This window comes from Doryrhamphus excisus, chromosome 2 (assembly GCF_030265055.1).
Source record: "Doryrhamphus excisus isolate RoL2022-K1 chromosome 2, RoL_Dexc_1.0, whole genome shotgun sequence".
In the NCBI taxonomy this organism is placed as follows: domain Eukaryota; kingdom Metazoa; phylum Chordata; class Actinopteri; order Syngnathiformes; family Syngnathidae; genus Doryrhamphus; species Doryrhamphus excisus.
In genome coordinates, this window is record NC_080467.1 from 14,583,150 (window position 1) to 14,599,113 (window position 15,964).

General features: G+C 38.2%; 1 protein-coding gene across 11 annotated transcripts in view; it reads left to right on the forward strand.

The window, feature by feature from the left end:
• Positions 1–15,964, forward strand: part of vav2 (vav 2 guanine nucleotide exchange factor) — a 157,092-nt gene that overhangs the window by 112,045 nt on the left and 29,083 nt on the right. For 7 of the 11 annotated variants that reach the window (XM_058050475.1, XM_058050490.1, XM_058050495.1 and 4 more), the window contains exons 5-8: positions 2,873–2,941; positions 13,369–13,474; positions 14,632–14,646; positions 15,515–15,613. In XM_058050475.1, coding sequence (XP_057906458.1) covers positions 2,873–2,941; positions 13,369–13,474; positions 14,632–14,646; positions 15,515–15,613 — 289 coding nt within the window. The remainder of the gene's footprint in view (positions 1–2,872; positions 2,942–13,368; positions 13,475–14,631; positions 14,647–15,514; positions 15,614–15,964) is intronic. The other 4 variants (XM_058050494.1, XM_058050497.1, XM_058050503.1 and 1 more) reach the window with 1 other exon arrangement.

The following is a 15,964-nucleotide window of genomic DNA, read 5'->3' on the forward strand; positions in this document are numbered from 1 at the left end:
TAATCAATACATTACATTTTCTTCTGGAGAACTGTGTTTGTAATCATGCTTTAATGTTTTTTATTTTTATTTTGGGAAATCATATTTGAAATGATATGTTACTTTGGTTGGACGTCCATGAGTATTAAATCTCTTGCAGTGATGGGATTCATTGAAAAGGTAGGGGACTCTTAGTTATGTTCAAATAGAAAATGAGGAATAGAGCTGTCCCTCACAATATGGCAGTTTGATTAGCGCTAAAAATTAAGTCAAATATTGAAAGACGCATGTATACACGTATGTAGTATTTTGGCCACCAGGCGTCATTAATGTTCCGTTATTATTGCACTGCATGGAGTCAGTCATGGCATGTCAGATGGGATAGAGTGAAAATATGTTATCCTCCCATTTAGTGTGGAAGTGGTATGTTTTTGGCTTTTCTTCCCCACTCCGTTTTAAACCTTTCTTGAGTTTAAAATACAGTATAATTTATATTAAGGCTAACTAGTTAGCTCACTCATGGTTAAAGCTGAACTGATTTTAAAAATATATTACTGGTAAAAAAAATAAATAAATTAAAGCTTAAACACCAAGCATGATTGATGACAATAATTTTATGGCAGTAAAACACAGTTTGGGTTTCTGAAAAAGACATTCTTTTGTGAAGGGATTTACGTGGCGTACTCGCGTTGAAAACATGGAGCAACACGCAGCGCCAGTAATGACGTGAATAGCCAAGAGACAGGCTGTTAGAGGAGATCTGATGAAATTATAAACATAGTTCAATGGCACCTTGTTGCACCATTTAAGAGAAATGAAAACGGCAGCATTAGAGAGTGCTTGGCTCCGCAAAACAACACTGAGGTGATAGATACGAGGGCATGGCCCCACAAACTACTATGTAATTAAATTTTGCCCTGCGGGACTCCATTAATAACTTATAATATAGTGTGCATTTCATTGGAGGGGGTCGTCAAATGTGGGTGTGTTATTACGCTCTGGAGGAAGCATTGGAAGCTGCACTCTGCTCATAACAGTAGTGAAGAGAGTTGCATAAATCATGTGAAGTTTTCCATTATAATTTAACAACTAAAGATTTCATGAAGTTCCACCACAATTAGGAAGAAAAATTGTGCTAAATCTATGATTCAGAGAAACGTGGGCATGCATATTCTTCACAAAACGGCAGAGATGGTTGACCTCTGGCTGTCGTGCTAAGCACTCATTAACAATGATAGCTGTCACTCTGCTAATGTGAAGACTGCTGTTAGAACACACACACCTCTTGAGTCAATTCACTTCTTCTTGAGTCACTTTGTTGGCTTTGTTAGACCTTTTTGGGGCATTGTTATGATGGAAGATCCATGTTCGGTGTTGTAGGTCAAGCCAGAAGGTTCTCATCCATGATTCTCACAACACAATGTTTCCGCCTCTCTATTCGACCGTGGGGATTGTGTTGTTGTGGTCATATTCAGCATGTCCATTCCTCCATGCATGGATGCTTACAAGCTCAATTTGAGTCTCATCCGACCGCATCACTTTCACTGAAGCCTGCTCTGAATCATTCACGTGTATATTATTTAACTCCAAACTGCAGGGTGTGGATTTTTGGTGACTGTGGTCCCTGCTCCCTTGATATCATGAACCATCTTCTCAACAATGGTCTTCATTAACATTACCATGAGCACTTTGAGCTTTCCGGAGCGGGCATGATTGACTGTTTCTATTTCTTCAATTTTCAATTATTGCATCAACTGTGGTCTGTTTGTCACCATGCTTCTTGCTGCAGGGACCAGATTCATTTGTGTGCTTCATGGGTGCAATGTGTGGGGCTTACACTTCTTTCTGCTTGGTGGGAAATAAATACTTTTTTTTTCACTTCGTCAAATACACAGACGTTTACAAGCTTTAGTTAATTTAGTTTTTTTTTCTGTCTTCTTTCCTTGTCAAAATAAACTATGGGGTAAGATGACAAATACAGCATGGGAAGAAATTGCTATTTTCCTCTCAGTATTGATGTATAATATGCAAATATCCCCACATGGAAACAGGCTACTGTTGCAACAAAGTCAACACATTAAAGAAGTGTTAAGGTGGAAATGTTAAATCCTGGTAGTCAACCAATGAAAAGACGCTTACCTAATTGATATTCTTTCAAGAGTGTGGTTGACATTACTGCTAATCATCACCTTTGTTATTTTAATAGACTTGAATTGCGCATAACGTTGAAGTAATCGGTTGTAATTTGTTTTAATCACCTGTTCTGGGGGCAAAAAAACTATCATGAGAACCAATCATGAACTTTAGAATGTTTGCGGAGAGCACACATCTTTAGGATTAACGATAAATCCACCCTCTTTAATGAGCTCATCAGTAAGTTGTTAGTTTTTATGTCCCTCACTATCGAGTCTGAGGTTTATTATGACTTTGGCAACAAGGATGTGAAATTTAAAGAGGGTCAAAATGAACCAACCGTTCTATATTATTGCCTTTTTGACTTGTAGCCATCATAGTCCATCAATCGGCATCGAGAGTTTGCTGTCATGCTTTATGTTGTTCTACGTTGTCTATGAGAGTCCTTGAAATGTCCAACATGTTTGACACTGAACCATCAATCTGGAAAAATGATGTTTCCTCTCCTGGGCTTCGGAGAAAGTTAGTGATGGGAAGATGCGTTTTTTTATCTGTCATGAGTAGCGGGCTGACATGTTTTGACAATGTTGTTTATGACCGATGGGGTTCCCTCATAAATGTGTCCCACAGTGACAGCACAGAAGTGATGCACCTGGGAGTGACAATCTGACAGAAAGAACACACAGTTTGCCAAGTGTTTTTTCTTGTTCTTGAATAAAGTGTTTTTACCCTCTCATTTTGTCTTATTTTTTTGTATCAGGCCTTTCCCCACTGAGGACACAACCTTGAATGAGGATGATGTGTACCGGAGCCTTGAAGAGCTGGCAGAGTAAGTTGGCATTCCATGACACACACGGTAGTGACACCCATTCATTTGGTTTCATTTGGAGACACCTCCTATTCTTATATAATAATGTATAGCAGGGTGTAGGGGTTGCTAGGTGATGTAATCTTCTCAGAGGTGTGGACTCAAGTCACGCGACTTGGACTCGAGTCAGATTAAAGTCACAATTTTGATGGCTTTGGATGCGAACTGACAATATCAACAAAGACTTTGGACTTGACTTGGACTTTAGTCTGATGACTTGATGACATTTTCAGTGAGTGTGTTGGCATTTGATTTTATAATTAGTAATTTATTAGTAATTTTATTTGCTAATTAGTAATTCATAAGAGTTCTTCACTTGTTTCATTCTTGCTTCAATTGAAGATATCAAACATAACATCTGATTTACTGAATGAGGTTTCGGACAATTGTCCAAATAGGGCAACTCAAAGTAGTTAGTAGTAGTAGTAGTAATTCATCTACAAGATGCTGATTAGACAGCACAATTATTGCACAGGTTGGCTACAATAAAAGGCCCCTCCAAAATGTGCAGTTTAAATGGTATTTGGTTTGGGATTCTTTGGATTGGCGTTATACAGTGTTTGAGGCTAATGGGGATCACTTCAGACACTGACCTTTTATTGCAGCCAACCTACACAGATGGGTAAACAATAATTGAAATAAAGATAGACCATTTGTGTACGTAGCAAACGTTTTAGACTTTAGTTCAAAGTGTTTACATGACGTGTTTTCTCTGGGTTGTCCGGTTTCCTCCCACATTCCAAAAAACATGCTAGGTTAATTGGCGACTCCAAATTGTCCATAGGTATGAATGTGAGTGTGAATGGTTGTTTGTCTATATGTGCCCTGTGATTGGTTGGCGACCAGTCCGGGGTGTACCCCGCCTCTCGCCCAAAGACAGCTGGGATAGGCTCCAGCACCCCCCGCAACCCTTGTGAGGAAAAGCGGTAGAAAATGAATGAATGAATGAATGAATGGTTATGACTTATAAGAATGTGAAAATCTGACTTGAGACCTGGCTTGGAATTGAACGTCTTTACCGGAGACATGACTCGAGACTTGGGATTAAAGACTTGAGACTTACAAAACACTGACTTTTTCCCACCTCTGAGTCATCTAATGGGCATAATTGGCCATGAAAATTTGGCCACAGTGGTGATTCTCAAAAACTCCCACGCAGTGTTTGCGTGTAAACGGCTAAAACTGAGCTTTTTGGTGTATGTGTCATAAGAATTGTGTGACATTATCTCATGTTTTTAAACCTTATTTATAACAGAACATGAAGGTGTTGGCTTGTATGTGCCTTATGACATGTGTAGATGTTTAGAAAAAAGATATGTGTTGTTTGGGTTACCCAGTATGCTTTACTGACACCTTGTAAATACACAAGCCACGTATACATGGACCCAAATTACATTCGGTTTATTTTCTGAAACTGAAATAATTTAACCTTTGTATACACCTCATTCTGAAAGAAAAGTGCCAATCCAAATGGATATAATCGGATTCACAGGGATGGAATATTCCTTTCCCCCAATTCGATTTAAGTGTCTTAAGTGTAGACAAGAGATTGAAATATTCTTTTCCATGTATACTATTGTTTTCGGAAAGGTCATTCGGAAAGATTCCATTCAGAAAGGGGAAAAACTCACTTACATACTTGTTAATGCATGTTTGTTTTAATACCCATATAGTAGTCCAAGTGTGTTAGTTATGTGTTTCATACCATGAGTAAGGTAGGTGTTTTGTGTAGTGTTGCAGCTGTGTTGTCAAGCTATTTGTTGGCTGCAATAAGACTACATTCTTTCAGCAAGCTCCTTTGCGATTCAAGGGTGCCACAATATTGATGAACTTATATTGCGCAAACAAGTCAGTTGAGGTGTGAGCTCTGTAAGGTGTGTTAAAAAGCTGAGTTGCAATGCCATTTGCTGAGCCAAATTTTCTCATCGTTAACACTGAGGTTTTGAATGGCATCATGCTTCCCCCTCCAAACAGTTGGTTGGATTCATAGGTGATAAATACAGATGAACTGATTATATCAAAATAACTCACGATGTATCGTAGTTTTTTAGGTTTTCTTTGGACCTGTGATTGCCACTTCCAATTTTCTTCGAACTCTCTGCCCGTTTCCATGGTGACACCAGCAATATTCTCAGGTTTTCGGCCTGGTAGTCTCGTATGATATGGTTGTGTGGGTTTTGTCAGGTGTAAAAACGTCATGCAGTCTCCTCCGTGTTGGCTGTGTTTCCAGCAGTGACACCTCAGATTAATGGAGAATAATTGGTTAACTGCTGTGAGATAGATGCCATTCATCATATGGAGATGCAGGGAGGAGAGCGTAAGACGGGAATGGAAGCATGCGGGCGGTAGACATACATCCCCTGAATGTGTGATTGTAACATTCTTTCGGTAGATGGAGCGTGTGCTGTCTCTGGATGAGAGATGAGAAGTGTCAGCCAAGCAGGGCCAGTGCAGTTTGCCTGACTCAAATCTACATAGACAGTGGCAGGAGAAATTGAATAATAGCTTGAATCTTAGGTAAACTGCATAAAATGACGGAAACAGACGTAAACAAGTAAGGATGCACCGATCAGTGTTTTATGCAGCCAATTTTGATACCCATCAAAAGTACAACGACTACCAGAGGCCCCAAAAATTGATAATAAAAAGGGGGTGTCCAGAATTCCTGGCTGCACTCCTCCTATTGGCCATATGATCTGAAAAAAAAAACAAACATTAGAGTGAAATACATTTACATTACATACGTTTTTGTTTTATAATTTTTTTATAATATTTTTTCTATTTTGTCCGCAGAAAACACATACATTAACCTTGAATCGGTAATAATTTACAAATATGTGATAATTAGGGCTGTCAAATTATTACAAATTTTAATTTGATTAATCACAGTTCTTAAATGAATTAATCACAATTAATCACTATTAGTATGCCAATTTTTACGGTATTTAATTAACAGAAAAACAAGAGACAAGACAGGATTATGTATATATTTGTGTGTATTAATGCTCTGAATGAACTGAAGATGTCAATCAAGCTAAAATTCTAAAACTAGTCGCAGAACATTTGAATCACACTTTAAATCGTGTTATTATGAGCAATGAGGGGTTGCATTCAAAGGCATCATGTAATTCAAGGTAAATTGACTCGTTCTCAATGTATTTTCCAGCATATTTAAATGTAGAAAGGTGTACATCCAAATTAACTTCATGTTTTTTTTTATCATCCTGTTCATTTACATACACACAGTTGGAGATGCATACAGTATATGGTGTTGGAATTGTACTGCTGTTGATGCGCTCAGGTCAGAATAAAGTTATGAAAGAGCATCAGACTCTGTGTGACTGTGTGGGGACGCGCTACTATGCTTCCCCCTGCCGTCATAACAGTGAGGTGTGCTTGCTCTGGTGCACATGCGATAATTGCAAACAACCGTTTACCGCCATTAATGCATTATTTTTCACAGCCTTAGTGATAACACACGTAAAATATAGAGCCCACAATCCCACAATTTTTACATGTGTGTATCTTTTTGCATCACCGATCATGTTTTTTCATGAAGCGTTGATATTTCACACTTTGTTCGGCACCATAGTTGCTGTGAGACACAAAAATTAAAACATAAGTTTATGTTTCACATAACTTCTCTACTGAGTCATATTGAGTCTTACATTATCATTCATTAGTCATGGAACGTAACGTTCGTGGGGAGCTAATCTTTTACAAATTCACAAGCAGCATCAGAAAGGCTGAACCCAAAATGAATACTACATTTTTGAGGGTATTTGTAACATAGATGTTTTGTAACACCCTGGCCACAAGCGGAGGGTGGAGGTGTTATTGACTTCATCACGCTGCTCTGCAACACGACTGCTCTTGACCTTTTAAAAAGACCATGTATGCATTTTGTTTCATCAATGGACACATGCATAATTGATTCATCAGCACGACCAGCACCGAACACAGTTAGACACACTTGGCACATAGGCCATACTAGTAATAACCCTGCACTCAAAGACATATTCATTAGCATGAAATATTGATGCATGTATGATTTAAAATAATACATGACTGAACTCTAAAAGTGAGATAGAGGATAATGATACTTTTTTCACATTGATGCCATTTTTTCAAACTGACATAATACTCCTCAAGAGCCTCTTAAAGGAGAATAAACAAGCAAAATCAGGACATATGGCATCATTAACACAACAGCTTGCACAGAATATTGTCATCGGAACTCAGCAAAGCAGCATCACTGAGCTTAATGTTAAAATGAAAAATGAAAAGGCATATGAAAGAGTTAGTCGAATTCTAGATAGAATTTAGTAGCATAAAGTAAAAAGACAACAAAATGTAATGAATTCACTCTTTAGCAGCCAAATAAGTACGATTGATAGCCTCCAGCCCTCTAAAGGTTTCAAATGGTTTTATCGCTCAATTCATCAATTCATGTAGAAATGGATGTTTTCACACAGTCATGCAGCTTTAAGTAAATGTTTTTGTCTTCTTTCACGTTTAAAACAGACCACTTGACCTTGCTGCCATTGCAATGTCAGAAGGACTCGTGTCAAGTGAGGATTGAAGAATCGGGTTGTATGAATGAGCTCACCTGTACAGTAAATGTCTGTTATTGGATTCTATGCTCCGTGAGCATTTGTGTCCGAGTCAATTGGAAGCCAACCTCTATCTAATTGAGGTCCCCCGGGTTAATGTGGTCAACCTTGGCTGTGCTTGGTTCCCTTTTGCGATGTCAAGTCTTCACATTGCTTAACTCACAGTCACTTTGGAATAACTCCATCCTTGGATTGACAAAGCATGAAATGGGGGCGGATCGGCCACATGCAGGCACCAAGGGAGTTTTTCCTGTGTAAAAAGGCACACATAGATTTCCATTTCCTAGCAAACAGTGTCACAAGCCCTTTGTGTCACCCCCGCTGCAGTTTATTTTGCTCCATTAATCCCTTGGGCAGATTGACATTAAAAGTCAATAGCTTGAAAATAGATGGAGCCCACTGCGTGTATTAGCTGCTGCAAGGTTGTAAGTAAACTTTAGCCCCCATACCTGCATGAATAAAGTCCTAGTAAATTATTTTTTAAATATTTTTTTTGAGCATCTGCCTGTAAGACATACTCTAATGCCCTGTGTCTGTTTAAAATAAAAAGGCTGACTAATTTACAACCTATCATATATTCATAAGAAAATATCCACTGCAGGAAGTATGAGGTCCAGAAAAAAATCAACAAGGATGTTATGTTATGTTTATTTATTTTTTGTCTAATATGTCGTATTTTCTTTTATTATGTCTACTGTGTTGGGTAATAAAAGTGTGAAGGTGACTATAGGGATGTTATTTTATGTCTACAGGGCTCTAATAATGTTAAAACTTGGAAAATCGTAAACGTTTTTTGTGCTATAACTATGAACATATTTCATTCATAAAGATTTCCTACTTTGCGGAAATTCACTTATCACGTTTGGGTCTGGAACCAATTAACCACGGTAAACAAAGGACTACTGTATGTATAAATGACGAAGGAGGGGAAGCGACAGCCACACGACCTTCGTGTTTTGCTAACTTCCTTCTTCAAGTAGTGTTTTTCACCCCGAATGGAACGATGGTGGATTATTTTGCAGTCGTACTCAATATCTGTCCCAAAGCCTATTTGCCACTCAGAGTAACAGTGTGCTTGAACACCTCATAAGCAGCATTGACAGTCCCATGAGCACAATGCTTGATATATATGAAGATAAACATCATAAAATATCATAGAAATGCAGAAAAAATGAGATATTTGTCACGATTATTAAAAAAAACGAAAAAACGAATCCTACGAAAACATTGGCGTATGAAAACAGGGGTACACTGTACTCTTCTGTGTAGAAAAATTAATAACCTACCCGTCAGTAAGATGCCTATTTCAAAAGTGTTTCTGACACTGGCAATGGTTCATGGGCACCTCATACAGTATATTCTTATAGAAATTACAACCCTGCCCCCAAAGAACTAAACCGAATGTGCATTTAATGGAGACCAATGCGTCCAAGTTACGATGAAATGATGAGTCAATCTCCCTCCCCCTCTTTGCTACAATCTATCATTGGTGCCTTTGAGCTGCAAGGCTGATTGCGTGCAAACACCCTGGACACCCTGCGGCTTGTCAATGTGGTAATCAGGCAAAATTTAGCCCAAGTCATGAGTGCTCAGGATTCCATTCCTTTTAAGTGTCTTATAGATGCATTGCGATGCATACGCATGCTCATGCATGTATTGGGACATCAATAGACCTCTTCTCATACTGCAATTACACACATATATGCACAAGCATGCACACACACATACAAACACGATGGAAACAACACACCGGCTAGACTGCACAATAGTGCTTTTATCCGATGACTCAGGAGAATCAAATTGTGGTGTGTAACCCGATAAGGGTACAGTGTATATCAGCCTAAAGATGACATCACTAGATTATTGGTAGGGTGTACAACTTTTTGATGGATACTTGTTGACTGTAATTACAAGCAATCAGTTAGGAAGGTAATTTATGACATCGCATAATATGAACAGCCCGTAAAACACTGTAGTTTTGACTGCATTTCTATCATCTTGATTTCTATTGTTTCTATCTTCTTGTAGTGTACAGTAGCAGATGCAATCTTGTTCTTTTTGAGGACAAAAACTAGTGGGACTGAACCACCAGCATCTCTGTTGGTAGCCTTTAAGACATGATTAATCATCAATCACTTCCCCACATAATAAACATTATGCTCAACATGAATTGATTGTTATGTCCATCTTTAATAGAACCATCATTGGGATCATATACATTCAATAAATGCTGTTCAGTTAACTGTCCTATAGTTGCCTGGAACCTCTTCAGTTGTAATTTCCTTTGGGATCCACACATTACAGTGTTCTCTTGTTTATCGGGGGTGGAAAGTTCCGACCACAGCCAGTAATAAGTGAAAGTAGCCAACTTCATTATTTTACAATTGTTATATATGTATGTTTTATGGGTGTATAACCCCTCACCATACACTTTATACACTTGCAAACATACAAAGACTCAATCTAGCAATGACACAGGAGGTACGGCAGGGCGGCACCAAGGCGATGGTCTGTAGCCAATCAGGACGCAGAAGACAATGGGCGGTGCAGACAGATGAGGGAGGGAAGACTCAACTTCTCACAATGCAATTCTTCTTAAAGGGCCAGGCTCATCCTGTAACACAATATAATATGCTGTAATACACTGATGGCATTTGTATTTATTAAACATTAGTATATGGCAGGACCCACATTAGAAATATATATCGCAGCTTTAGCTACCTCTGCATGCACTTTAAAATATTGGTTTTATATGTTGTTGTTTGCAATGAATTCATCAGCGGTATTAATGTCTTACTGGTATTCCAACATTGGTTCAGTAGCTGCTGTGTTGAACAATGTACTTGTTAAAAATTACTTGTGGTCAAAGAGAAGGATGGATTCCTTTACGCTCCAAATCATTCTTAAAGTCATTCTTAGTGACTGTTTTTGTTATTCATGCATTCCAAAAGGTCAAATGAAAACCGAAACCTATTACATTTTTCCCATGGAGACTAACATAAATCCAATTAATCTGTTCCAGATACCCAAAAATATTGACAAAAGGAAGGATGGGGACGGTTTTGTAGTAGTTTATCTACAATATTGTACAAAATCTGAGAGAAAATAGAGACACTCTTTACAAGATTCTACTCACAATGCCCCCATCTCCTCAAAGAGATGCTGCACCTCTTTGATACCCCTACCACTGAGCTGGACCTCTCTACCATAATATTCTTTCTGTGGGATTAGACACAATTTAAGTTCATTGTCTGCTTTTCCTGAAATGCCCCTGCCATGTCATGATTCAGTCTCTGTGGAGTTTGCTGCTCTTCCACAGTTCACAAAGAAGACACCATCGGGACGGTGTCCTCCCACGCTGCCTCTTCAGTATTCAGAAGCAGCTACTTTTTTAATGAAGAGAGTGGAAGCATATTACTTTGAGTGAACTAAGCCACCTCAATTAAAACTTCAAACAGTCCCTGCATGAACATGAAGACAAAGCTGAATATTTGATTGAGAGGCAGTATCTTCTCTGTGTTTTTGCTGGCCTTTTCACACAGACCGTGAACTCTGGATTATAAGAACTCCCAACAGCAAAAGCACGGAGCATATGTTTATCATGTCATTTCATTACAAGATGCCTTTGAATACTAATGAGCGAATACGTCTGTAAATTCATTCAGGAACTTGCTTCTGTCACGTGTGGCCGTTTCGTTTCATTTACGGTAATAATGTTTTCATATTGCTGGGTTGAACATGACCTCACATCCAGTTGCAGTTGTCACTGACTCGAGTAGCTGGGAGTCAAACAAGCTTATTCAGAAGGATTTTCGATGAAGTTATGACTAAGATAGTCCATCATAAAGGAAAAACAGTTGAAGAAACAACCAAAAAATACTGAGAAAAGTAGCTGCTGAACCTGTCTCTCTCATTCATGAGTATGAACACTCTTCATTTTGACTCACAAAAAAAGCAAAATTGACACTAAAACCACAATTTTAATATTGTTGGCACTGGAAAATGGTCAAGAAAATGGGAAATGCAGTAGAAAACTATAGATCTGGCATTTCTGCCATCCATCTAAATCAGGGGTCTCAAACACGCCACCCACAGGCCAAATGTCCCGCAGGACACTAATTTGAGGCCCCCGCCTTGATATGAAAGTTTAATGTTAGTGCGGCCCGCGCAAGTTTGATATGGATGCTGTATGGTATCATGTCCCCAGAAAAAAAAATTACGTTTGATTAATGTTCATGTTAAAGGTTAAATAACTGTTAATAGTTATCCTCCCTATCCGTGTGGAAGTGGTAAGTTTTTGGCTATTTAAGTTTAAAGGAAATAACTTGAAGGCTACCATTTAGGTTGCTAGCTCTCTAGTTTGCGAGTTAGCATGTGTCTCAAGACCCTGCAGTTGCGCAATATGTTGTAAATAAAAAGAGTATAAATGTGACTATAGTCGTGTTTTGTCATGTCTACAGGGCTCTAATAATGCTTTGTTCATTTTAATCTGAAAAAAATAATTTGTCTACCCACCAACTATATGTGGTTTCTTAAGTTTTTGTTATTTGCCGTTTTATTATTATTATTATATTTATTATTATTATTATTATTATTATTGTATTTATTTATTTATTACTAAATGATTGATTTTCTTTATTCTTGACTTGTTTATTTATTTTTCATCTTATTTTGTGTAGAAAAATAAAAAGTAAGATATTTGAGAACAGTGGAATGTTTTATCAGAGCTTTTCTTGTAGAAAATTGGAACCAAAGCAAAGTTTTTTAATTTTTTTCTGATGGAAAAGTAACATATAAAAGAGTGAAAAACAGTCTCTACAAGTTGTAGACTACGAGAATCAACCCCTACATTTTTTTAAAACACAGATTTCCAGACATACGCTGGTCTTCTGACAGAGCCGTACAATCCAGCGGCAAAGATAGACTCCCGATGTCAACTGCAAGGATTAACAGAGTCGTTATTGCATTGCTTGCATCAAATTAATGTTCATGCGCTGCACTCCTGTGGGGAAAAACATCACAGCGAAATGATGGAAGCATGCAAGAATGTATTCATGCAGACTGCCTTGCTTTAAGAACGCAGATAGACAAGTTATAAGTGTTATTTCCAGCGCCTGCATTCACTATGTCTGACACAGAAGATGCAGTAAGCCTTCACTTGTGTTTGATCGATGACTTTATGCAGCACATTTGCAACACTATTGAAGCAAATAATTGCAACAGCACACACCGTTCACATATTAATCTGCCAAACATTGTACAAAGGTACTGAGGGTGTTCTGTATATGACCATATTGAATGTTTGCCCCCATCCCAACACTGAAAGTAACGCTAAGTTCCTTGTGGTCATGCTGTTATAAAACAGAAATTTTCCAGGTGAAAAGTTGTTGTTTTTTTTTTTTTAGATCAAATTGTAATAGTCATCCCTTCATTATCTATTAACATTGAGCTGTTTATATGTTTAACCTGTTGCTTCAGGCATTTTTTTGTTTTTCAAAGTGTGTTATTTTGTTTTTTTTGGTTCAGTAAGTTCCTCCATTAGACGTTTTTATCTGCAGTAACTGTCTGCGCTCTGCTGGTTGTTCACTTAATAATATCGCAGTAGCAAGCAAACAAATTAAAGGAAAAGACACGCATTAGCACGACCCAGTTGAGGTAAGCCTCATGCAGCTTGATGAGTCATAGTACAAGCTTTTCAAATAACAACATGATGGAGAGCGTTGTTTGTTTTTTTTTTTGATACAGTTATTTTGCTAATTTGCTTTTCTTGTCCAGTGAGCACGACCTGGGTGAGGATGACATCTATGACTGCGTGCCATGTGAGGACGACGGTGATGACATCTATGAGGACATCATTAAGGTGGAAGTACGACAACCCATGGTGAGCTGGACATCCAATCAAATCTAATCTCCCATGTTGCAACAAAATTAGAATAGCACAAAGTACAGATGCACCTAAGGACTGGCAATCCTGACATGGACCAGCACATACTGTATTAGACCCCACCCCTGATATACGTATGTCTGACATGGGACTACACTTCTGCACAATGACAATTGATATGAGTGTCACACTGAGAAAAATGAAGACTTGCACTTGCAATATTTGCACATGTATTCATCAGATATCATGTAATATTGTACTGATTGATGATTGAACCCACTGATGTTGATTCTCAGTATCCATAAAGGGAGTCTATCTATCTATACATTCAAAATGTATTCATATAACCCCATCTCTAGCCTGAAGACAGCTGGGATAGGCTCCAGCACTCCCCGCGACACTCGTGAGAATAAGCGGTTGAAAATGAATGAATGTATTCATATACATAAGGGTGTCAAAAGTGCATCCTGGGGCCTTTTATTGGTCCGCGGCACATTCTAAAAATATGATTTAACAAGAAAACTACAAAATAAATGAAAATGCAGCGGTAAGACTGACAAGATCAACCCAAAAATAAAAAATAAATACATTAACCCAATAAGTTTTTTTTAAGTCAAAAGAAAACCCAATAAAACTAATAAAGTTGTAATTTTCAGAATTTGATTGCAGGAAAAGTGATAATGTTACAAGAATAACTTTTAAGATTAAAATATTATGGGATTGAAGTGATATAAGTTAATCGACACGGCTGCCAGGAAGACCTGGGTTCGAATCTCTGCTTGGGCATCTCTGTGCGGAGTTTGCGTGGTCTTCCGTGCGTGCGTGTTTTTTTTCCGAGTACTGCGGTTTCCTCCCACATTCCAAAAACATGCTAGGTTAATTGGCGACTCCAAATTGTCCATAGGTATGAATGTGAGTGTGAATGGTTGTTTGTCTATATGTGCCCTGTGATTGGCTGGCGACCAAAGAGCAAATAGATGGATGGATTAAAAAAAAATAATAATAAAATATTACATTAGTTACATTATATTATATTACATTATTACATCACCATTAGTGGTTTCTTGGAAACCACTAATGATGTATTAAATCGTGGTGAGTCATGATGTGTTTTGCAATTGATTTTTGACTGCTTTGCCTCTCTTATGCTGCAGATCAGATACATGCAGGTGAGTGATGCTGTGCTTGTGACTCACCCTACCCTGGCATCAATCTAACACCCCCTCCACTTCTCCCCACTTACTCCTTTCAAAAAAATAGTGGGTAGTCTCCCACAGAGATGGCTTGCCAATTAGGTTGATAATTAGCTGTACAAAGCAGCTGGTCCAAAGTTTGACTCAGTGCCCATGGGAGGCAACTGTGACAACAGACGATGACGACACTGCGGCATGGCGTCATGGCGTCAGCAATAATCCCAAGAAGCTTTACCTAAGGAAAATAAATATCACCTTATTGCCTTTCTGTAATAGTTTTGACTTTTGTACTCCCAGATTTGGTCTTATCAGGATGAGTCAGCCATACTCCCCAATGTGTTCCATATGGATTAGTTACTTATCCCTCATTTTGGCAGCTCTTACCAAAGACAACATGGGTGTGTTTGTGTGCGTTTGCATGTACTACACTGTAATACTGTATGAGTATTGACATATCAGGCATTCATGTGTGATGTTACATCAGAAACACCATTTTTGTGCACACATGAAGACATTGTTATGTTACTGAGGTGTTATGTATATTTTTGGAATATTATTTCTTTATTATCAATGTATGGGAGTTTGCTAATAAACATTATTTATGGTGGGGCATACTTTATCATTTTTGGCAGACTTGTAGTTAGTTTTGTCAGAAATGTTATTGCATGGGACACTTCGTATTAATGAGCTCATTATTTACACCCAAGAATTATCACCACATCACCAACTACCACATTGCCTGTTGAATTTAGACTCAAGTATATCAATCACGCTGTACTTACTGTAACTATAAAATTATTCTGACTGGTTATTTATTTACTTGTGTACGGTACTTGTGTCATAGAAAATGGGTATGACAGAAGATGACAAGAGGAATTGCTGTTTAGTCGAGATCCAGGAGACTGAGGCCAAGTATTACAAAACTCTAGAAGATATTGAGAAGGTGAGTGTGGGCGTTTTGTCTTATTTTGTGTGTAACCAATTTAAGTAGGTCCCATTAAGCTGACCAATGGCAATGAAACCGTCTATTTTCTATACAAAGCTAAATGGGAAAATTGTAACCATGACAACAGAACTAAAACAGGAACCTAGTGCACGTAACTGTTACCAGTACTTACCCTCTTAAGGCCTGGGTCAATTGCCAGATGCAATCTCGAGTTTGTACAAAAAAGCCATCCAAACACAACACGGCAACACACATGACGCACAAAGTAATTTACCCAGTACAGTATGTAGGCATACAAATAAATATATACCCATGCCAAAAAAACACACATATATTCCTTCTGCAAGG